This window comes from Myotis nattereri (genome assembly GCF_964212035.1).
Source record: "Myotis nattereri genome assembly, chromosome: 3".
Taxonomy (NCBI): domain Eukaryota; kingdom Metazoa; phylum Chordata; class Mammalia; order Chiroptera; family Vespertilionidae; genus Myotis; species Myotis nattereri.
Genome location: NC_138077.1, coordinates 59069319 through 59094677, shown reverse-complemented (window position 1 = coordinate 59094677; position 25359 = coordinate 59069319). Strand labels below are relative to the sequence as shown.

At 40.9% G+C, this 25359-nt stretch overlaps 1 protein-coding gene and 1 pseudogene across 4 annotated transcripts in view; both read right to left on the bottom strand.

Annotated features, from left to right (window-relative positions):
• POLQ (DNA polymerase theta) overlaps positions 1–24099 on the bottom strand; it is a gene marked incomplete at its 5' end in the record, with an annotated part of 114114 nt that extends 90015 nt beyond the window's left edge. The window contains 8 exons of one of the 3 annotated variants that reach the window (XM_081086877.1): positions 7817–7963; positions 11210–11357; positions 13758–13977; positions 17532–17640; positions 19438–19594; positions 21319–21449; positions 23266–23445; positions 23892–24099. In XM_081086877.1, the coding sequence (XP_080943003.1) occupies positions 7817–7963; positions 11210–11357; positions 13758–13977; positions 17532–17640; positions 19438–19594; positions 21319–21449; positions 23266–23445; positions 23892–24099 (1300 nt within the window). Of the gene's footprint in view, positions 1–7816; positions 7964–11209; positions 11358–13757; positions 13978–17531; positions 17641–19437; positions 19595–21318; positions 21450–23265; positions 23473–23891 lie in introns of all 3 variants that reach the window. The other 2 variants (XM_081086878.1, XM_081086879.1) reach the window with 2 other exon arrangements.
• Positions 794–2834, bottom strand: LOC308516875 (autophagy-related protein 9A-like; annotated as a pseudogene). Its single transcript has one exon. The product of its transcript is annotated as an autophagy-related protein 9A-like (transcript).
• Positions 24100–25359: the final 1260 nt, after the last annotated feature.

Genomic DNA, 25359 nt, shown 5'->3' with positions numbered 1-25359 from the left:
GGCTGGCCAGGGACTTTGTCTAATATCATAAGAATTTGATATGCTCCCAGGGGCCTATCTAAAATATTGCACAGGGTAGTAAAAAATTTCCATCCTGCTCCTATAATTTAGAAACCATCCTTAGTATCAAAAGATAGGGTGAGAGGAGCTGGGAGCTAGGTCCTCTATGCCAACACAAATCAAAAGCTGAACAGAAGGGAAAAGAATGAACAGAACCATAGCAAGCAGCTCACATGCCAGTGATGTGCAGGAAGGGGGGGGGGGGGGGTGAGCAGGTTGTAGCACTGGGAGAGAACTGAGGGTGAGGTACGGGCCACAGCCTGAGCTGCTCATCTATTCAGGGTGGGGAGAGGGAGGCCACAGAGGTTGAGGGTCCAGGCCCAAGCTCCCTACTCCACAGTTGGCACAGGTTCTCCCTGGTTGGCAGCTACTGTGCTAGGCAGTCCTCTAAAGACTCATAAGGGTAGGTGCAAAGGTAGCATTACTGGGGCTGGGCTGGGGACCAGATTCTAGCACCACACTCTGAGCCAAGTAAGTTCCTGGGGATGAGGCTAGAGTCCTGTGTGCTCTGGTTCCTAGGCCCCCAATTTCTCTGCTAGGGCTGTGGTAGGCCAGTATTTGCACCTCTCTTGGCCAGGCATGGACACACCATATACTAGTACATGGAGCCAGGCAACACTCAGAGAAGCCCTCCATGGCAGGTGGACAGGATGGCGGGGCAATAGATACTGCCATCCTGGGGCATACGGACCCTCCCCAGCACTGTCTAGACCAGGGGTCTTCAAACTACGGCCCGCGGGCCACATGCAAATACAAATATTGTATTTGTTCCCGTTTTGTTTTTTTACTTCAAAATAAGATATGTGCAGTGTGCATAGGAATTTGTTCATAGTTTTTTTTTTTTAAACTATAGTCCGGCCCTCCAACGGTCTGAGGGACAGTGAACTGGCCCCCTGTTTAAAAAGTTTGAGGACCCCTGGTCTAGACCTTGTGCACCTGAGGGGAAAGCTCATCCTCAGAGCCCTCCTCAGGCACAGGCTCTGAGTGCCTTGATGCTGACTGTCCATCTTCAGTCCACTCGCCAAGGGGCAGCCGAGAGAAGTGAGAGGGAGCCCGGGCACTGTGCCAGGATCTGTGATGTCCCCATAGCGCCTCTGGAAGCCCCCTTGCAGGGCAGTGGTCTCAGATGCTCCAGGCCGGGATGCAGCAGCACAGGGATAGCTGGCAGAGAGGGAGATAGGTTGGGGGTGCCGGGCACCCTCTCCTCCCTCTTCAGGGGCACTCGCCCCACTGTCATCACTCTCCTGGCGGTGCCACACATTCCTCTCAGGTTCGGCCTGGGCCTGCTGCTTGTGGAGCTGGTGCATGTAGAGGGCATGCAGGCTCATTTCAGTGGATGTATATTCTGACAGCACCAGGCTCTGCAGCTGTCCTTCCCACACACTGCTCCAAGAGCTGGCTATCCCGGCATGATACTGGGCCTGTCATGGTACTAGGAGCCCAGCCTGTGGAAACCTGACCAGGTTGCAGAGGGAAGGAGCACAGGGCAGAGGCGACTTCAGTCCTGTGCCTGGAACCCTGCAGGTCTCTGGGAAGAGAAGGACCATGGCAAGATGAGCCAGCTAACCACATTTGCAATAAGGCTCAATGGCTCAGACTCAGATTGTAAGGACTGAATGGACATAAAGAGAGCATTTTCATGGAGTAGACCCCCTTGGGCAAGGCCAGCAGCTACTCCATCCTGCTGAACCTGCTCCTTGAGGAAACTCAAGAAGGCCGTGCTTTCACGTGGTGGCTGCCAGCTAGGTTGGTGATGGCAAAGTGCATGTGTGACAACTCTTGCCCGCCCTCAGTTTGCTGGTATACTGAGGCCTCGGTCTGACCAGTGGATAGCCACTGGGGATGCCCATACTGGCAAACATCCATCTGGACAAAGGAGCAGGTATCTCCAACATCAACGACCTCCACAGTGAAATTGCAGAAGTCTATAATTTCCAGGGCGCGTGGATGCAGTCAGAAGATGAGGGTGAGGGGTGTGATAATGGGGCTCAGTAACTCCTCCAAGATGAACACTGCCATGTACTGGAAGAGCTGGGTTAACTCGTTCCAGGTCTGCGCGCGGTGGGTATTACCCCACCAGTTGTCAGGCATGTAGTGGATGTGAGCAAGGATCGGGCGGAGCAGCTGCTCAGGGCAGAACACCATGTGCGGGTCCGGGATAAAGGAGCTGCACACCATCACAGTGACCCCCAGGAGTGTGACGGTGGTGAGGCCGTGTTCCACAGCTAACACATCTTCGCCGTAGATGGGGAGGGCAATAAGCACAGCCAGGATGGAGCCAGCAAAGAAGGCGCATCGTTGGCCACCAGTGTCAGCAGAGATGTCAAGAAGCAATTCATGTACATGGAGGCTGGCTTGTAGCCACAGTTCAGACGGGACTGCAGCTCATGCTCCAGCTCGTTGAAGTGGCAGAGGTAGCAGTGTCCAAAGAGTGACCAGCAGCGTGCTCCCAGGGCCCCAGACTCCTGCTTCGGCATCTCAGCAGAGCTGAAGAAGGCATAGAGGATCTGCCAGATGAGGATGAGGGGGCACAGCAGGAAGATGGCGATGCCAATCCACAGGATGCGGTTGCTGAGGCACTGGGCCAACTCTAGCCATTGCCCCCTACATTTGTACTTAGCCTTGAGGCTGCACTCATTGAGAAACAGAGAGCCAGGTCCACAGAAGAGGATCAGCTCGAAGTTGTACTTGAGGCTACAGGTGGAGAAGACAACCTCCCCCAGGCCAGGCAGGCGGAAATGCAGGGACAGGGGAGATTTGTTAACCACTGGCATATAGAATTGCCATAAAATTTAAAATAATATATACGCAAAAGCCACGAGATCACTTTTTACTGCAAAATCCAATTTACTACAGAGACAATCTATTCACAAGGAAATGATTAGTGCCACCGGCATTTTTAAAAAATATATTTTTATTGACTTCAGAGAGGAAAGGAGAGGGAGAGAGATGAAACATCAATGATGAGAGAGAATCATTGATTGGCTGCCTCCTGCACGCCCCCGAATTGGGGATTGAGCCCGAAACCTGGGCATGTGCCCTTGACTGTAATAGAACCCGGATCCTTCAGTCCGCAGGCCAAGGCTCGATCCACTGAGCCAAACTGGCTAGGATGTGTCAACGGTCATTTTAAGTGCTCCTCACAACACTTGCACAATAGCAACAGGAGGTGGTTATGAAATTATTACATTAGTACACTATGTACTACAGTTAAGTTTATGCAGTTCTGATTTAATATTTTATCTTTACATTTGTTTACATTTCTCTCCACTGCAAATGGATTCATGTATGGTCTGAAAGTGTTTCTGTGTGTTAAGTTTTAATAAATTTTAACTTTTTACAATAGATCTGTGTATATTTTATGGTAGTAAATGGACTAATGCTATTACTCTATGGTATTAAAATATACTATATCTAAATATATTTCATGCATTCATGACATACCTGTTTCATATTTTTTGATGCATGTATTTCTATGTTATGCAGCTCATCTATGAGTTTTTTCAAATTGTTGCAAATTTCCAAAAAACTTTCCAATATATTTACTGAGGAAAATTTGCATGTAAGTGAACATATGCCGTTCAAACCCGTGTTTTTCAAGAATCAACTGTGTATATATGTGTGTGCAATGTGTGTGTATATATATTTAAAAATTTATTTATATATAGCATGATAAACTAAAAAGGTTAAATTCCTAATCTTCGAAACTATATATTCTTTTTTTAAAAAATATGTTTTAGCTCAACCACAGAGCCACACCACCTGGGCAGAAACTATATATTCTTAATCATATCCTTAGCACATATAGTCATGGAAAGATCACTTCCTGAAAGAAATTATTTAATTCAGTGACTATCATAATCTTTGCAATTTTAACAACCTATGTAGTTAATTTTCAAACACTCTAGCCCTCTCAACACACAATATGACAATTTCTAAAATTGATTTTATTTTGACACATGTGTATGAATACTTCCATACTCCTTGAGAAAAAGAAGATACTCAGAGTGGCATAAAATTAAGGTAGCAAGTACAGCAGTCTCCCCTTATCTGAGGTCTTGCTTTCTACGGTTTCAATTGTCTGCAGTCAACTGTGCTCTGAAAATATTAAATGAAAAATTTCAGAAATAAACAATTCCCACATTTTAAATTGCAAGCTGCTCCGAGTAGCATGATGAAATCTCACACCGTCTCCCTCCACCTGCCTGGGATGTGAATCATCCCTTTGTCCAGTGTATCCACACTACATACACTACCTGCCCGTTAGCCACTTAGTGGCCATTTGGTTATCAGATTGACTCTTGGTGTTGCAGTGCTTGTGTTCAAGTAACCCTTATTTTACTTGATAATGACCCCAAAGCACAAATGTGGTAATGGCAATTTGTATATGCCAAAGAGAAGCCATAAAATGCTTCCTGTAAGTGAAAAAGTAAAAGTTCTGCCCTAATAAGGAAAAAAACTGTACAGTCATGCGCTCCATAATGACATTTCAGTTCAATGGTGGACCACACATACGATGGTGGTCCCATCTATAATAATAAAAGTGTAATATGCTAATTAGACCGGACGGCTGAATGACCTTCCAGATGACATTCCAGACAAAGCCGGGGCTGCAAAGGCCGAGGCAAGCCAAGGCTGAGAGGGCCGAGCCCCTTGCACAAATTTTGTGCATTAGGCCTCTAGTAAGATTATAATGGAACTGAAAAATTCCTATCACCTAGTGATGTCATAGCACAACACATTACTCATGTGTTTATACTAAGTGTAAACACTCCTACTGTGCTGCCAGACATATACAATTATGTACAGTACATAATACTTGATAATGATAATAAATGATCATGTTACTGGTTTATGTACTTACTATACTATACTTTTTAATATTATCTTTTTAAAATTAAATCTTTATTGTTCAGATTATTACATTTGTTCCTCTTTTTTCCCCCCATAACTCCCCTCCTCCCAGTTCCCACCCCCCCCCCCCGCCCTCACTCCCCACCCATTGTCCTCATCCATAGGTGCACGATTTTTGTCCAGTCTCTTCCCGCATCTCCCACACCCCTTTCCCCCCCAAGAATAGTCAGTCCATTCCCTTTCTATGTCCCTGATTCTATTATAATCACCAGTTCATTCTGTTCATCAGATTATTTATTCACTTGATTCTTAGATTCACTTGTTGATAGATGTGTATTTGTTGTTCATAATTTGTATCTTTACCTTTTTCTTCTTCTTCCTCTTCTTAAAGGATACCTTTCAGCATTTCATATAATACTGGTTTGGTGGTGATGAACTCCTTTAGCCTTTCCTTATCTGTGAAGCTCTTTATCTGACCTTCAGTTCTGAATGATAGCTTTGCTGGATAAAGTAGTCTTGGTTGTAGGTTCTTGGTATTCATCACTTTGAATATTTCTTGCCACTCCTTTCTGGCTTGAAAAGTTTCTGTTGAGAAATCAGCTGACAGTCGTATGGGTATTCCCTTGTAGGTAACTGAGTTTCTTTCTCTTGCTGCTTTTAAGATTCTCTCTTTGTCTTTTGCTCTTGGCATTTTAATTATGATGTGTCTTGGTGTGGTCCTCTTTGGATTCCTTTTGTTTGGGGTTCTCTGCGCTTCCTGGACTTGTAAGTCTATTTCTTTCGCCAGGTAGGGGAAGTTTTCTGTCATTATTTCTTCAAATAGGTTTTCAATACCTTGCTCTCTCTCATCTTCTGGCACCCCTTATAATTCAGATGTTGGTACGCTTGAAGCTGTCCCAGAGGCTCCTTACACTATCTTCGTATTTTGGGATTCTTTTCTCATTTTGCTTTTCTGGTTGGATGTTTTTTGCTTCTTTGCATTTCAAATCTTTGACTTGATTCTTGCGATTCTCTGGTCTGCTGTTGGGAGTCTGTATAATATTCTTTATTTCAGTCAGTGTATGCTTAATTTCTAGTTGGTCCTTTATCACAACTTCGAGGGTCTCATTAGAAATTTTGAGGATCTCACTATATTTGTCAGCGGTCTCACCAGTCTTTTCGAGGGCCTTACTAAGTTTATCGGCGGCTTCTAGACAGTTCTTGAGAGACCTTAAAAGTGTGGTTTTGAACTCTATATCCTCCATTTCTGTCAGTTGTGTCCTGTTTCTTTGTCTCCGCATTTTTTATGCTTTCTTGGTGCACCCCCTTGTGGTCTTTGTGCGCAGTCTTGTTGTAGTTAAGCCTTGATTGTTGTAGGTAATACTGGAGGGGATTTGACCTCCAGGCCAACTGGCTGTGAGAATCAGCTGTGTCTGCAGTGGGAGAACTTCTGTCCTCTAGGGAGGTGCTAATCTAGCCTTTTCCTGAGGCTATCCCACAAATGCCTCTGTGCAAGGCGTGGGCAGGGCGGGTCCCAGGGGATCAACAGGGCAGGCGGAGCAAGCAGTTATGGCTGCTCTCAGAGTCCCAGCAACGGCTGCAAACCTCGGAGAGAAAGCTGCCCTCGAGTTCGGACCGATGCCAGACAGTCCCGCTTCTCCCGTTTGAGTCTGGGTCCCCAGAGACTCGCCCAGAACTGGAGCTCAGAGCCTGAGACTCCCTCCGGACTGAAACAGACAACCGCGCCCTCAGCCGCCAGCCCGCTCCACACACACCTCCGCACCTTTGTATTTTCCGCACTGCGCCTCCTCTGAGTCTCGGTATGCTTTTCTCTTTCCTTCTAGTTGTAGAATCGGTAATAATCTATTTTAGAATATGCTTTCTATTTATAAAAAAATAGTTTACTGTTAAACAGTATGCCAAGTTACTCCAACAGCAGCCTCATAATCTTGTGTTTACTGCATCTCTTGATTGCATCATTTTACCTTGTGCTTGATTTAATCTCATGTTATTTTATAGATTCAGTGTAGCCCAAGTGTAAAGTGTTTATAAGTCTACAGAAGTGTGTGAAACTACAAGTGCCTTCACAGTCACTCATCACTTACTCACTGACTCACCCAGAGCAACTTCCAGTCCTGCAAGCTCCATTCATGGTAATAGTATACCATTTTTTATCTTTATAGCATATTTTTACTGTACCTTTTCTATGTTTAGATATGTTTAGATACAAATACTTAGCACTATATTACAACTGCCTAGAATGCTCAGTACAGTAACATGTTGGATATATAGCCTAAAAACAACAGGCTATACCATATATCCTAGGTATAAAGTAGACTAGATCATCTAGGTTTGTGTAAGTGCACTTTATGATGTTTGCACAACAACAAAATTACCTAATGACACGTTTATCAGACTATGTCATTAAGCAGTGCATAAATGTATGCTGAAGTTGCTAACATTTATGGTAAGAATGAATCTTCTATCCATGAAACTGTACAGGAAAAAGCAATGTGTGCTAGTTTTGCTGTCACATCTCAAATTGCAAAAGTTAAGGACATAGTGTGTGATAAGTGCTTAGTTAAGCTGGAAAAGGCATTATATTTGTTGGTGGAAAACAAGAACAGAAAACATGCTCTGATTGAGGGCAACATGCTGCATCTGAAAACAATCTGTATGAAGACTTTAGCAAGGAATCCCTGAAACAAGGGACACAAAGACATTTACTGCAAGTTAGGGTTACTATACAGATAAGTAAACCTATTTGTTTTACTCTTACTTAATCTTAATCATACAATTTATTAAAATTAAATCTAAGAGTATTTAGTGTGGTTAATAAGAAATCAAAGCATGTTAATATAAAAATGAAGAAACTGTGAGAATTTTTGAAGGGGGCTTCTTAACAGATTATAAATATGGATACCTGCATGATGAAATGCTACTCCCCATGGTACAGTTTTTTGTAATATAGAGTCCAGTCCTGAAGGCGAATGTTTTAGCTGATCAATCACTTCTAGGAGGCCCTTTTGTTCCAGTATCACTGGTGAAAGTTCAGATGATTTTAGCAATCCTGTCACAAAAAAACATTATCAACACTGTTCACCTCTGTCTGGGCTTCTTTGAGTGCTATCTGCGTAAGTCATTACAGAGCTAAACACAGGGGCAATGGTTCTGAAACTACTACATATAATAATTACCTTGACACCTTTTAAAAATTCTGATGACTGGCTCTCACCCCTGGACATTGTGATTAATCATGTACAACCTAGACGTGAGGAATTTTAAAATCTCCCCAGGTGATTCTAGAGTTCACCAAGGTTTAGAAAACACTGTATCACAGTGAGTGGGATCAGGCCCACAGGAGGGGACCAAAGGAACCAGCCGAAGGAAGGAGAGGATTATAGAGAACGACTACCACACACAGCCTAAAAATCAAAGTCCTTGCTCAAAGTGTGACCCACCAACCAGTGGTGTCAGAATCACTTAGAAGCCTAATTCTATGTGACAATTTTTTCTGGCCTCGTTGGTACCAATGAGATAATTAATCACATTACCTTCTGTTGTTGCCTCTGTGTAAACTTTTCTGCAGTAAAACCTTAACTTTCTGCAGAAACTGTTTTCTTAAAGAATTTCCCAGAGTTTTGGATTTCTGAAGTAGTAAAACTTCTCATAAAATATATTCTCACTTTTTAACTTTTAAGATTACCTTTTCTTAAAATGTTGAGGACCCACAAAGAGTTGCCAAGATTTTATTATGCTGACAATTAAAATTTTTTAAAATTATCATTGATCAATATTTTTATTTCAAAAGTCACTTCAACATTTTAAAGTATTACTAGGGATAATTTCAGAATTTAAAATTTAGCTTTATGAAAAATGTGCAGCCTGTCTTTACTTTTCTGGGGTTTCATCAAGTCTAAGGCTCTAGTCCAGTGGTTCTCAACCTTCCTAATGCCGCAACCCTTTAATACAGTTTCTCATGTTGTGGTGACCCCCAATTTCATTGTTACAAATTGAACATAATTAAAGCATAGTGATTAATCACAAAAACAATATGTAATTATATATCTGTTTTCCGACGGTCTTAGGCAACCCCTGTGAAAGGGTTGTTCGACCCCCAAAGGGGTCGCGACCCACAGGCTGAGAACTGCTGCTATAGTCCAAGCACTAGGATTTGGGAATCACTGCTATAAATCAAAATAAAAGAACCTCAAGCAAAGAAAATAAAAATTTTTCTGGTTATTAAGGAATATAAGTCACCATGGTACAACATAAGGAATATAAGTTGGCAGAGTACATAAAGTATCAATTAAGAGAGAACTAGAAAAGACAATAGAATGTTGGACCAGAGCCTATCTACACTAATAAAAGAGAAACATGGTAATTGGCATACGACCGCTACCCTTTTCATTGGCTAATCAGCGAGATATGCAAATTAACTGTCAGCCAAGATGGCGGCCGGCAGCCAGGCAGCTTGAAACTAACATGAGGCTTGCTTGCTTCAGTGACGGAGGATTGTTGGAGGAAACCAACGTTCCCCGCCTGCGGCTGCAGGCCTCTGAGCAAGCAGTTTAAGAAACATTGTAACAAATACCACTGGACTTCAGCCAGCAGATTTGCAACATTATAAGCAAAGGCCAGAAACCTACTTTCAGCCGCAGAGGCCTATGAGCTGGAGCCAAGCCTCAAGGTAAAGCTGACCCAGAATAAAAAAAAAGAAAAAGAAAAAAAGGAGCGGTTGGGAACTTCAGTCACTCCCAGCCTGAAAACAGCCCTCAGCCCCTCACCCAGACTGGCCAGGCACCCCAGTGGGGACCCCCACCCTGATCCAGGACACCCTTCAGGGCAAACCAGCTGGCCCCACCCATGCACCAGGCCTCTACCCTATATAGTAAAAGGGTAATATGCCTCCCGGCACCAGGATCAGCATGACAGGGGGCAGCGCCCAAACCCCGATTGCCCTGCAGCTCTGTGTGTGACAGGGGGCGGGGCCCCAACCCCCTGAGCAGCCCTGCTCTGTGCCTGATAGGGGGGAGCTCCCCAACCCCTCCCCCACAGGCCCTGCTCTGTGTGTGAGAGTGGCGGCGCCCCAACCCCCTGATCGGCCCTGCTCTGTGGGTGATAGAGGGCGGTGCCCCAACCCCCTGATCGGCCCTGCTCGGTGTGTGACGGGGGCAACGCCCCAATCCCCTGATTGGCCCTGCTCTGTGCGTGACAGGGGGTGGCGCCGCAACCTGTCCATCGACCCTGCCTTGAGTGTGACAGGGGACAGTGCCCCAACCCCCCAATTGGCCCTACCCTGAGCGTGACTGAGGGTGGCATCACAACCTCCCAATCTGCCCTGCTCTGTGCATGACAGGGCGGCGTCCCAACTCCCCAATCAGCCCTGCTCTGAGCCCGACCAGGGGCTGCACCTAGGGATTGGGCCTGCCCTCTGCCACCCGGGAGCAGGCCTAAGCTAGCAGGTCGTTATCTCCCGAGGGGTCCCAGACTGCGAGAGGGCACAGGCCGGGCTGAGGGACCCCCCCTCCCCCCCGAGTGCACAAATTTTTGTGCACCGGGCCTCTAGTCCAATATAAACTTCAGGCGAAGTTTACTCATTGGAACTTAGCTTGAGATATCTATCACTTATCCTCATGATGCCACTGGCGTAATGAAGTCATAAAATATTCTAATATCCTATGACTAGAACTGGTCTCTGTCATTACAGTTATCTTGGACCTCAAGGGACCATAGGGCAGTAAAATAAAAAATATATACTAGTGGTTATAGCAATATACTCAGTAATAAAATAAAAAAACTGATAAATGTAACAATCTAGATAAATCTTAAAAATATCTTGCTGACTGAAAGAAGTCAGACACAAAAAAGACACATACATACTATACAACTTCATTTATATGAAACTGGGGGCCCGGTGCACGAATTCGTGCACAGGTGGGATCTGGCTGGCCCGCCCGGATCGGGGGTGGAGCCAGCCAAGGGGAGGGGCCGTGGGCGGTTGGCCAGCTGGCCCCACCCCTGGTTGAACTGGTTGAACACACAATTTGCACACTAGCCTTTTATTATATAGGATTATATAGGATTCTTACAAAAGGCATAACTAGTGTAGAAAAACAGAAAGCAGATCAGTGGTTGCCTGGGGCTGGTGATATAGGGAAATAATAAAAAAGCAAAAAAAAATATTTAGGGTGATAAAAATGTTCTATATGTTGATTATAGTGGGTGTTAAACAGGTACATATATGTGTTAACATTGATTAAATTATACACTTCAGCCCAGCCAGCACGGCTCAGTGATTCAATTAGTAACTTACCTTCAGCTTGGTGGTGTAGATTGTAAAACTCATGGGCAATGTTGTCTGCCAGCTTCTCACACCATTTCTTTGATGGACAGAAAAGTAATACTGAATGGTTTTCACGAATGGTCTCATAACATAAACTAACAACATGGTCCTCATCTCCCTAAGAAAAGAAAGAAATAGCCACTCTAGTGGTACTTTCAAAACATTTTCATATCAATTTAAAGTCACTCATTTTGCTTCATGGGGAATTGTTTTCTACTCAAAGGCATAATAAAAATCAGTTACAAAGTCAGTAACAAAACAAGAAGAAAAAAAGAAGCAAACCTTATGATACAAGGTGAGAAGGAAATAGTTTCTATTCACTTAGCTAATAGTTATTGACCTCCAACCCTCAGACAATGAGGATATAATGGTGAGCAAGAGAAAGTCAAAGTCCTGTCTTCAAGGGGTTTAGGTTTCACTGGGGAAACATTAAAGTACTAAACAAATAAATGTAAAATACACTCATAAAATGTACTATAGAAGTGTTTTATTGTGCTTTGAGGCCTCATATTTGACATAAATTTGACAGCTCTAAAAGAAAGGTTTCCCTGAGAAAATGATGATTGAGCTGAGATGTGAAGGAGGGGAGGCATTAGCTTAATCAAAGGTAAGTGAGGGACAGAGGAAACATTTCAGGCAGAACAAAGAATAGGTGAAAGCCCAGTGGTGACTCAGTGAGTTCTTAAAATTGGAAGGTCAGTGTGTATAATTGAATTAATTCATCCACCCACTCACTCACTAAACAAATATTTACTATATGCCTGATACTGTTCTCAGCACTGGGGATGGAGAACAGCTCTGCCCTCAGAGTGTTTCTACTCCAATAAGAAGAAATAGATAATAACAAAAACAAGACAGGTAAAACGCTTAGTATATTCAATTTTGAAAAGTGATAAGAAAAAAAATAATAAAACAGGGAAAATAGGGACCAGGAAGAGGAGGACACTGTAGTTGGGACAAGGTGGCCAGGGGGACTAAGAACATGACTTTTGAGTAAAGGTCCAAAGGCGAAGACTAAACTATACTGCTGCCTGGTGGGGAAAGCATTCCAGGTGAGAGAACCTGAGGTGGGAGATTCCTGGCATATTATTGAACAGCAATGAGGCTATGGAGGGAGTCAGAAGAAATATAGATGAGATTAGAGCACTAAGAGGGCGAGGGCAGATAATGTGGGCCTTGTAGGCTACTATGAAGACATTCTAAATGGCTTTCATTCTTTTTTAAAAAATATATATTTTATTGATTTTTTACAGAGAGGAAGGGAGATGGATAGAGAGTTAGAAACATCGATGAGCGAGAAACATCAATCAGCTGCCTCCTGCACACCCCCTACTGAGGATGTGCCTGCAACCAAGGTACATGCCCTTGACTAGAATCGAACCTGGGACCCTTGAGTCCGCAGGCTGACGCTCTATCCACTGAGCCAAACCAGTTAGGGCTAAATGGCTTTCATTCTAAATGAAACAGGGAACATCACAAGTTTTTTAGCAGAATGCTTACATATTTGATGTTCATTTTAAGTAGATCACAGGCTCCTGGTTTAGGCATAGATAGAAGGGGACCAGGTGGAAGGAAGCAGAGAGCAATTAGGAGGCTATTTCAATAATTCAGGTAAGAGTTGAAAGTAATTCAAAAAGGGTAGAGGCATAGACAGGTAATAGAAGAAAAAGATTGACAGAGGAGTAAATGAATGTTTACATATATAATTATTGAAGTAACCAAGTCATAGTCAAGTGAAATTTATCATACAGAGCAAAGCAACTGAATAAGATTCCATATCGGGCATGCAGAGACTACAAATGCATATCTATTCATGTACTGACACATGAATTTAGTCCTGATCCCAGCTCTAAACTTACCCTTTGCTGGTTCAATAATCAGACACAATTCTGCATAAAAATAGAAGATGCCTCATTTCACAGATGGTGAATCAGTTCTCTAAGCTCAGGATTGAAGAATCAGGCTTTGCCTGGCCGGTGTCACTCAGTGGTTGAGTGTTGAACCAGGAACCAAGAGGTTACAAGTTCAATTCCCGATCAGGGCATATGCCCAGCAGGGGGTTTACAGGAGGCACCTGATAGATGAGGTTTCTCTCTCATCGATGTTTCTATGTTTCTCTCTCTATCCCTCTCCCTTCCTCTTTCTCTAAAAATCAACAAAAATATGTATTTTTTTTAAAGAATCAGGCTCAGAAAACCACTGTGAATTAAAACTTTTTAAGTGTATTTAGAGGTGTGGGAAGGAATTTATTGAGCACTTTCTAGACGCTAGACAATTTTTTAAAATCCTATTTCATTCTTATAATACTAAAGTATTATATTTCATTTTACACATGAAGACACTACATTCAGAGAGCTTTTGTGATTCAACTAATATCACAGCCGTATCAAGAGAAATTGAGTAACAGAGGAAGGTCTGTCTGATGACAAAAATGATGTTTTTTTCCACTCTACTATATACTTAACCTACCCCTTAACAAAAGTTTAATTTTCGACATTAGTGTTTAGTACTGACTTACCTTCACTTGTAGCATGGGTTGAAATTCCTTCACAAGCTTCATTGAAGAGTCATATATGGAATTTCCAATTTTTACTGACTCCACCAGTGGTACAGGACGAAAGTCAGTGTAGTAGAGTTCAGCATTCAACCAGGAAGCCACAAGCTCCAAATTAGGAAGAGTAGCACTCATGCCTACGATCTGCACGGCATAAGACAGAGGACTGGCTAAATCTGCTTGGCTGTGAAAAACAAATGAAATTAATGTCAAAAGATACATAGTATTAATTACAAATAGTGCTGCTAACAACATTTTTGGTCATGTCCCTTGGTGCCACATGCATACATTTCTTTAGGGTATACCTACGAGCAAAATTACTGGGTCATAGATGATCTTCAATTTTCTTAATGTCCAACTATTCTCCAAAGAGACAGTACCAACGTGTTAGCCATTTTGGAGAGTGCATGGCAATGTCTCTTTGAAGAGGTAATTTACATTCCTTTGACTGCTAATCAGATTAAGCACCATTTCATATTTATGGACCATTTTGATACCCTTATAAATGCCTGTTCAAGTACCTTACCAATTGATATTTTGGGCTCTGTTTTTTCTTATTGATCTATAGCATTTTTTTAGTGTTCTGAATAATGGCTTTCCTTGTCATTAGTTTTTGCTTTTGTCTATTTCTTTCCTTCTACTTTCTGTGGCATTATTTTACAATTCTTTTTCTAAGTTCTTGAGATGGACAATTCATTAATTTTTCAAACAATCTTCTTCAATAATGTATACATTTTATACTAACAATTTCCCTTTAAAAACAACTCTTGCTGCATTTCACGAGTTTTGTTAGGAAATATTTTTTATTATACTTTCAGTTCAAACTATCTTCCAATTTCTATTGTGATTACTTTTTTTGACTCAAAATGGATCAAAATGTATTTCTCAATTTCCAAACACAAGGGAATTTTCTAATATGCTTTTCTTATATTTATTTCTAGCTTAATTCCACTATTGTCAGAGAATATATTTTATTTGTTTATTTATATATTTACTTTTAAGTTTTGTTACTTATCTGTAAACTGGACTGGATCCTACCATCTTGCACATTTTGTCATTCCTTACCAAATTCTCAATTCTTCTAGTTTCCCCCATTATCTAGCTACACTAATGTTTCTTTTTTTTCCCTTTTTATTGAATTTATTGGGGTAACATTGGTTAACAAAATTATACAAGTTTCAGGTGTGCAATTCTACAACACATCACCTGTAGACTGTATTGTGTGTTCATTACCCCAAGTTAAGAAAATATATTTTATATAACTTAAATCCTTTCAAATATGTTGCTTTAAGGACCAGCACATGGTAAATTTTTTTGGTAAATGTTCCATGTATAACTGAAAAAAACATGTTTATGCTTTTATTTGGAAGTTGTTCTACACTCATCCATTAGGTCAAATTTGCTAATTGTATTAGTTATATCGCTACTGAGTTACAGTACTGCAGGAGATGTGTTAAAATCGCTCTACACTGAGCCCTGGCCAATGTTGCTCAGTTGGCTGGGCATCGTCCCATGCACCAGAAGGTTGCTGGTTCAATTCCCAGTCAGGGCACATGCCCGGGTTTTGGGCTCATTCCCTGCTGGGGGTATGTGAGAGGTAGCTGATCAATGTTTCTGCCTCTCCCTTCCTCTCTCTCTAAGAAAATAAATAAAATAAAAACCTTAGCTCAGCCATTGTGGCTCATTGGTTGAGCATCGACCCATAAACCAAGAGGTCACAGTTCGATTCTCAGTCAGGGCACATGCACAGGTTGGGGGATCTGTCCCCAGTTGGGGGCTTGCAGGAGGCAGCCAATTGATGATTCTCTCTCATCAGGGATGTTTCGCCCTCTCTTCCTCTCTCCAAAATCAATAAAAATAAAAATATTAAATTAAAAAAAAAATCTTTCAAAACTGAAAGAGAAGAGCTCCCAGATGGAAAGAATCTATTGAGTATCCAGCACATGAATGAAAATAAATCAACACCATGACACATCAATATGAAATTTCAAAACACTGAGGAAGAAAAGGAGTTCCTAAAAACTGTCAGAGAAAATGAAAATATTTATACAAAGGATAAAGGATAAGCATGACATTGAATTTCTCAATAGTTATGAGAAAATAATGTCTTGAAAACTCTAATCTTTTTAAACCTTGACTTTTTCTAAATTTTTAATTCTTTATTGTTGGAAGTATTACATGTCTCCTTTTAAACCTTGACTTTTATACCTAGACAATCTATGAAATAACTGTAAGGCATTTTCAGACATGCAAATTTTTTACAAATTTATACTCACAATAGCTTATACTCTGAAATAAAGTGAAATCTCCTGAAAGATGTCCCCACTAAAATGAGGAAGTAAATCAAGAGAAAAAGCCAGGGAACCCCAAAAAGGGGACTCTAACTCAAGCAAAAAGCTATGGGAATGGCCCCGCTGGTATGACTCAGTTGGAGCATTGTCCAGTACACTGAAAGACCATGGGCTTGATTCCCAGTCAAGTTAGGGCACATACCCAGGACAAACTGGGGTGCATATGGATCAATATGGATCCATGTTTCTCTCTCTTTCTCCCTCTCTCTTCCTCTCTCTCTAGAATCAATAAAAGGACATCCTCAGGTGAGGATTTAAAAAAAAAGAGAGAGAGCTAGATCTTCATTTTCCGTATAAGAAGTCCACATATAATGTTAAAACTAAAAACTCAAGTAGCTGCATTTAGAGATACCACTGTAAATAAAATTTGAATAAAGCTATAAGAATTGAAACTAGTTGCCTCTGAGAAGTGGGAGAGAAAAATATGTTACTTTTAAAAATTAGCCTTGACTGGCCCTGGCAGGGTAGCTCAGTTGGTTAACAGTGGTCGGCAAACTGTGGCTCACGAGCCACATGCAGCTCTTTGGCCCCTTGAGTGTGGCTCTTCCACAAAATACCACGTGCGGCCGCGCATGTACAGTGAGATTGAAACTTCGTGGCCCATGCGCAGAAGTCGGTATTTTGTGGAAGAGCCACATTCAAGAGGCCAAAGAGCCACATGTGGCTTGCAAGCCACAGTTTGCCAACCACTGGAACCATTAGAACATCATCCAATACACCAAAGTTGTGGGTTTGATCTTCCATCAGGGCACATACAAGAAGCAACCAATGAATGCATAAATAAGTGGAACAACAAAATGATGTTTCTTTCTTTTTCTCTCTCTCCCCTCTCCCTCCCTTCCTCTCTCTCTCTCAAATCAAATTTTTTAAAAAGTACAAATTAGCCTTGACTACTTAAGTAAGATATGTGTGTAACTAAAAAAATATAAAAACTGCATTTAAAAAATTCTATCATACTGTTAGTCTTATGGAGGTGAGTGTAACTCTTATCTCCGGTTCCTTTCAGTGAGGAGGTCACCCAGGTGGCCTTGCTTCCCCTCAAGCTTTGCTGCCACAAACTCCTCTGTTCCCTGTGGCCAAAACAGAGAAGTAGAGCAGCCCTTGGCAACCCAGGGAGCGGGCAGCCCTGCCCATCCCAGAGCCATGCTAGGCACAGAAAATAATAATAATAATAGTAATTCTATCACAAAAGTGGTCAGCAGTCAGAAATTAAGAATGTTTACAAAATAATCTAAAATATTTGGAACAAAAATGAACTACTATGAGTTTGTACTAAATAAATACTACTCTCCTTTAATTTATATAACGCAAATTTATTATGAACTTTTGCAGACACTTACTCAACATTGTTTAGAATCTCAGGAATGTAGTTATTTCAGATACTCACCAAGATGCTGATTTCTGAGTAATATAGCAAATCTTGGTCAGCAAAAGTTCCAGCAGATACCCTCGGTGAGAGTCTCCCAGCATATGCAATTCATCCACAACCACAATTCCTAAAGAGATTTTCCAGATATTAGCTTTTACAGAATTCCACAAGTCCAAGAAGAATTTTAAAGACTCAATATCTTATATCTTATGCAGTCAGTAGCTACGATTCAATATATTACTAGTCATACAAATTTCTAATCATAAAACAAAAATCAGATTCCACATAATGGGTAATTGTTTTTTTAACATGTTTTATTGTTGATAGTATTACAAATATCTCCCGTTTTCCCCCCTTTACCCCCCTCTTCCCATTCCCTATCCTCCCTCCCAGGTGGATAATTCTTTTCTAAGATTTTTTGGGTATCATAAGTGCTCCCACTACAATGTATTCTCAATCTAAAAATCAATGATTAGCTAAACTCAGGGCTAAATCAGGGAACACTGCCTCTTATTACTCAGACACTTTTTAATTGATAACCTTGTAGAAATTTATGTACAACGAGATATCAAAGACATCTATGATAGTTAGTCAGTGTATTGACTTTTCTATGGGAAAACAACCAGGGCAATAATAATGATGTTAGAAAGTGACTTAGAAAAACAGAATCAAATCAAGAAAGAAATGATTTTAAGGGATAGTTCTGTTCGACTGTGGTAGATGAATGAGACACCCTATTACGAAACATAAATAGGGTCATAAACCCCTTCTCTACTGCTTGGAGAATCAAACCAGTCTTTGCACTTGGAATAATGCTGAAGAATTACTGAAAATTTAGTATCAACCAATGCCTTCTTCAGGTAAACATTTACATAACATCATAGTTTCCACATGCACTGGTGTCCCCTCCCAACAAATCCTTCCCACCAAAATCAAGATCTTTCAGACCATTTCCTGACACATGGTGCTCCTTTTCTTCATTAGTAAGCTATCTCCAAATTATACTGTATGATGAGTTATTTTGGTATTTATTCATTCATTCATCCAAAAGGTGTTATGCTACCTAGTGTGCCAGGCATTGTGCTAGGCATATTGCCAGGCACATTGGCTATAACACTTAATAAAATTCTATTGCAATCCCTCAAAATATTTAAAGTCCAATCGGGTGACAAGAAATGACACAAACTGATAAATGTGATTTCTTTTTCCAAACTTTACAGATCAGAGCCCAAGTCTTATTAATCTCTGATTACACTCCCCACCTCTACCCTACTGCAACTTTATCATTTAAATTCACCAGAATCTCAAGAAGTAGCTGATATTCTTGCTGCTTCTGTTGCTGCTACAATAATTCTCTTCCTGTTACTACCTCAAGATAGGGGTCTTTCCTAAGTGGAATTTTAAAAAAAAAAAGCACAAAAAACATTAAGGTAGAAAATCTTCCTAGAGTCACAAGCTCAAACACAATGTCCGTTTCTGTAGCTCTCTACCATTTCTCTGCTAAAAGGTAGCCTCTGAGTACAGGCCTAATCTAAATACCATAGCACCAGAATATAATTAATACACATACACACTAATTGCATAGATGGCAGATCCAGCCCCAGCATGCCTCCTTCTATTACAGGTAAAGTTTAGAGAGGAAAGAAGCAATGAGAAATGACTTGAGGGCTCAAGGATATCCTCTGTGTTTTGTAAAGGGCAAAAATACAAGGAAGTGGAGTCAATAACAGCAGCAGAACACAAAACATTTTCCCCCACCCCCACCTGTAATGTTGCTAACATTACAAATGCCAATACTCACCTCCAGAAGCAGATGATAGACAGTAGAAGAAAACATGGGAAATAACAGAAATCACAACAGCTCCACTCCATTCCACCAAAAAATAACAATATAAAGTATTTGCTTATTTCCTAATTTTCTTACCTAATAAATCCATCTTATTTTCTTCTATGAGGCGATTGATCAGACCATTGGCTCTCTCAATTGTGCAGACAGCAATATCCAAGGAAGAGAAATGCCCTTTTGGAGACGTGCTGCCCATATAACCATCTACTTTTATTCCTACCTCCTGAAAAAGACTCTGAATTGAGTAAGAAGAAACAATACCGGTGAAAATATTTTATTCATGATTTGTAAATTGATTCTATTCCAGATCATAGATATAAGTATCTAACATTAAGTATTTGTCAGATTACTGTTAGTTTTTCCTGGACAGGATACACTGGTTCTTTCTACAATCATATACTTTAAAAATGAAGTTTAGAATTGGTAAAACTCAATAGAGTCAAATAAAATTAAGTATGCCATCTTAATGACAGCTTTTTATAATCAAAGCAGTTCTAAGAGCTATTTATATAAATTAAAATTGGAGAAAAACCACCTTACTAACACTTTTGATCTAACAAACAAGAAACTAGCTCTTTCTTTAACGCTAATGTAACACTGTAAGAAACAAATTTATCCCACTAACTTTTATACAATGGAATAAAAGTTTTCAAAATTCAAATGCAGTGGGACTGTCATGTTTTGTTTTGTTTTTTAGTTTAACTTTTAACTAACATACCTTCTCAATAATAAGGATCCTTTCATCATTTAGTTACTTTGGTCTAAGTTGAGAGGATGTTACCATGTAGGACCAGCTTTGTAGGCTATATGGCCTCTGAAATAACTGTTAAAAAGATTTATAGAACCATAGAACTTTAGAGCTTTTCATTCAGTAAAATATTTCTGAGTGTTTATTGAGTTAACCCACAGTACTAGGGTTAACATCCTTATTTGACTAATGAAAAAAAACTGAAGCCCAACAAATTATGTGCCTGGCCTGAAGACATAGTTAGTGGCTAAACTGGGACTAGAACCCAGATTTTTTGGATTACCAGTAATAATCTTGTCATTCCAACAGCATAGTTTTTTCACAGTCATGGGGGGTGGGTGGAGGTGGTAGAGAGCATAGAGGGGATAAAAGGTGAGGGGAAAAAATAAAATTAAATTTAAATTCATGTAAAAAAATAATATTTATTCTATTTAATAAAATACTGTATTTGTAAAAATTCCCTAAAAAATCAGTGATTCTCAAACAAATAAAAAATTTTGTTACTCATTTTTGCAGAACAAAGGAACAGATCACAAGCCTGGAACTTTACCTGGGACTTAAGCACTAATAAATCTTGTTCTTTATCCCCTGAATGTTTCCAAAGGACCCCTCAGACAGGATGAGATATGCTTCCTCACACATTCTTTCTTTTCCATGCTTCAGTCTAGTACAGTGATGGCGAACCTATGACACGCGTGTCAGAGGTGACACACGAACTCATTTTTTTGGTTGATTTTTCTTTGTTAAAGGGCATTTAAATATATAAAATATCAAAAATATAAGTCTTTGTTTTACTATGGTTGCAAATATCAAAAAATTTCTATATGTGACACGGCACCAGAGTTAAGTTAGGGTTTTTCAAAATGCTGACACTCCAAGCTCAAAAGGTTCGCCATCACTGGTCTAGTCCTACTATTCAGTTAAAATGCTGACTCTTAATTTGCATGTTTATATGCTAGTAGTATTCTATTTACTTCCTGAGGAAAAGTTTATCAATTTTAACAGTGTTCAGCAATTACTCTTAATTTGATGGCCCGTTCTCCTTCATGCACGTTTCCCTTCATAAATGGGCAATACTGAGAGTTACATTGGGATGCAATAAAATAAACTTTATTTTCCACTTGCTTTTATAATTCTATTTCAAATGAATAAAACCATGGCTGCCAATAACAGGCATTATCACAATTCCAAACTTAGTACAAGAACATTACCTGGAGATAGTATTTCTTCTCTTTAGCCACAGAGACAAAAGGCAGAATAAACAAAGCTTTCTTCCGCATTTCCAAAACCCGCTTCAAAATAAGTAATTCAGCAACAAGAGTCTTCCCAGCACTTGTAGGAGCTAAAACATGTTATTCCACAAGGTTATCACAAAAAGAAAACATATTTTATATACTGCATTAAAAAATGTTTTAAACCACATCCACTAACTATAGAGCTTAAGACTACCTTACCATTAAGGCCCAGCAAGCCTTTGAAACCTTTATATCCTGAAATGCCCCTGACTTTAAACTAGCTCTCTGAAATCTCACACTTAAAATAGAGAATTATTAAACAACTCTTTATATCAACTATTAAACAACTCTTATATCAATTTATACAACAATTTATATCAATTATTAAACAACTCTTTATATAAATAATAAATATTGAGTACCTAGTTTGTACTTAAACATCCTTTCCTTTGAGTACTGAATGGCTAAAAGCCCTTGCTTGGGAAAGCAGATGAACAACTGTTATATACTGCGATAGGAACTATGCTATAATTTGAGTGAGAGGAGCTTGTAAGGAAGTTTATTAAAAGGAAACAACTTATAAGAAGGGACGAAGGGAAGAGGCAAGGAATGCCAAGCAGAGAAAAACAGTACGTGCAAACACATGGAGGAAAGCCTGGCATGTTCAGATGACAGTAATTTATTTAGTAAGCCTGAAATATAAAACAAGTAGGGGAGTGAAAACAGAGATATGAATGTGCCACACGAAAAAGAGTTTCATAACTCCATCATGAAAGGAATTTAGAAATTATTCTGAAAGCAATTCAGAGCAACCATGAGTTTTATGAAAAGGAGTGACAAGATCATATTTGTACTCTATGGGGATCACTTTGACTGCAGAAGCAGAGCAAGACCAGAAAGAAAAAAATAAACTAGTTATAAGGCTATTGCATAATCTAGAAGAAAGATAATAGTGAGCATAATCTATAAAAGAGATAAAGAAAGATAGTAAAACAGGTAATGGACTTGGAACAGAAAGAGGTAGTCAGAATCAGTTATTAGAGGTTATAGACACTGGACATAGTGATTAATTGACATGAATTGGCGATCAGAGTTATGAAGACACCCATATTTTGGTTTTTAGCAACTGAAATGATCAAGCCACTCAACCACTACCACAAGTTCACATTTACTGTGTACTTTCTATGTGCCAAAAAGCTGTTCTAAGTGCTCTCTCATGCTCTCTCTCTCTAGTGATTTGCAAGGTTACACAGCCAATACAGTTTTCAAACCCAACCAGTCTGACTCCACAGCCTGAAATTATATCTACTGACAAGTTATCTACTTTTTGCAGCAATAACAAAAAACCTGAGACTCACAATTTCAGAGAACTAAGGAAGTACATTTTACCAATGAATTAGTTCCTAAAGTCAGTATAGCAAGTTCCTCACTCTACACATAGTGCAGTTGACCTGTCCACCTCGCCTGTTAAAAGTATGCATGTCAGAGTTGCCCCTGACAGCCCGTATAAATTTTCTATAAAGTATATTACATATGGTTTTATGTATTCAATCCTGTACACACAGGTCAATTTATACGCATATAATTTATAATGTTCATAAACTGAAAAACAATTGAGACTGGAGAAAGAGCACATTGCACATTTACTCTGGGACATAAGTTTGTTGAGAGGAATGGCAAGCAGAATAGCTCTCTTTAAGTTGTCTTTTTTTCCTTCCCCAACCCAGCCATATAATGGATTTTGCATAACTTAAATATGCATATGAGACTCCACTTTTCATATATATTTTAAGATTTTTTTCTAGTTATAAAGCACTGTCTCAACCACCTTTTTTTAAAAAAAAAAAAAACCATAACTACCTCAATAGAGTATTCACTTTCATAATGCCTTTAAAATAAATTAATTTGCACAAATTTAAATACCTGAATAGACTAAATTCTTTCCTTCCAGAACCTCTCCAAGCAAAAGACACTCTGCCTGCCATTTAAACATCTTTTTTACACCGAAATTGTGGTATTTCTCCAGAACCGCTGTGGGAAGTCCCCAATTTGCCAACAGCAGCTTGTCTAGTTGATCATCAGGAACTGTTTGCTTGCATTCCCCTTTCAGGAAAAAAAGAAAAAAGTTAACTAATAGTTGAATTTAACTTAACATATGACATCCGTGGTGAGCCCTCCGCTGTACTTTGGAACTCCTGCGTCGGGAGGAAGCCATATAAAGCACACCTGCCATAAAGCACGTCCAGTGAGGAATCTGTAAGGAGTACTGGGCGCTTTTAGGAGAGAGCCTTCTACAGGGGACGAGATTTGGCCAACCAGGAAGCTGTTTCTGCAAAGCTCCAAAGACCCAGAAAACACTTGAATGTTACTGCCACGCGGTCGCCGAAGATAAGCGGAAAAGCACGCCCTTGTCTGGACGGAAAGTGACCTGCCACGCCGGCCCCGAGTCAAACTGAGACGATGACTTAGAAACCTAGTAGATCGTGCTAACAAGCAAGCTCCTCGCGGGCCGGACACCTCCCTACACAGAGCGCAGCTGACCTGTCCACCTCGCCCCTGTCCCAGAGGCCTGGGAGTACCTGCTGCTGCGGCCACACGGCGGCCACTGTCCTTCCAGCTGCGCCCCAGGCCGGCGGGCGGGCTCAGCACCGGCTCCGAGGGCAGCAGGCGGCTGTCACTGCGGTCAGCGCTGCTTCCCAAGGAGTCCGAGTCTGATGTTGAACGCCGCCGCTTCCCACCCCGGCGCGGGAGACTCATCGCGAACCCCTCCCGGCTGTTCAGCGACAGCCACAGTTCCAGCGTCCTCCCCTTCGGGAGAAACCCGGCCCGGTGACAGGTGTGCCTGTCATCTTCCCGCCGGGTCTTCAAACGCAGCCTCCCAGCCCGCCCCGGAACCATCGAGTTCTCAGTAATGAGAGTAACCTGCGGACCATAGAGTCGCGGGGAGGGAGCGGCTTTGGCTGGCGCCTCAGACCTCCCGCCTCCATGGTTGGCTAGTGTGGGTTCAAAGAAGCGGGGAAAAGACTTGGTGTCTGTAATCTGCATTTATAATCAGACTGGCTAAACATTATGCATTCGACCATTTGAATAGCAAGGTTTACTAACTTCGTAAAATGAGCTGCCCATAATAGGTAGATCAAGGGAAGTAAGTCCTCTTAACACATTGGTATATATATTTTTTAATCATGATACATTATGTGTGCAAAGCATACAAATAAAACCTAAGATCTCTAAAATGGAGTGGAATCTGCTCCTCCTAGCGTGTGATGGTAGGGCAGAGGCTATTTCTTTACACGATGCCACTGTAGCCATCGCACACTGTGGGTACAACTGTAATGGGGAGTTGTACCCCTTATCAGGGATCGCCTAAGACCATCCTGCATATCAGATAATGAAGTAGCAACAAAAATAATTTTATATTTGGGTCACAATATGAGGAACTGTATTTAAAGGGCCAGAAGGTTGAGAACCACTTTGAGGGCTGTTTGAGCGCTGCAAGGAAAGGACCCGCGTGTGCCTGAATGATCATTGTGATCCAAGAGTTTGTTCATGGATTCTACCTTGCCACATATCAAATGAGCTCTGCATGTAAACTGCTGCCGGCTCATTACCTAGTTGCGAAATCTGATTCACCAAGCAAACCTAGTAAACGAAATATAGCACCTCTCAAAAGGACCAGTCCAACAAAAAAGACTCTAATACAAGTCTGGGAAATACCACTTGAGTGTCAATTCTCCTGTGAAAACGTACCCTATTAAAATACATTGTTTTGCCCCAGCCGGGTACTCAGTTAATTTCAGCATTGCCCCCATATGCCAAGGTTGCGATGCCATCTCTGGTCAGAGCACATACAAGAAGCAACTATTAAATGCATAAATAATTGGAATAACAAATCTCTCTCTCTCTCCTCTCTCTCTCTCTCTCTCTCTCCTCTCTCTCTCTCTCTCTCTCTCTCTCTCTCTCTCTCTCTCTCTCCCCCCCTCCCTCTCTCAAATCAATAAATAAAATTTAAAAATA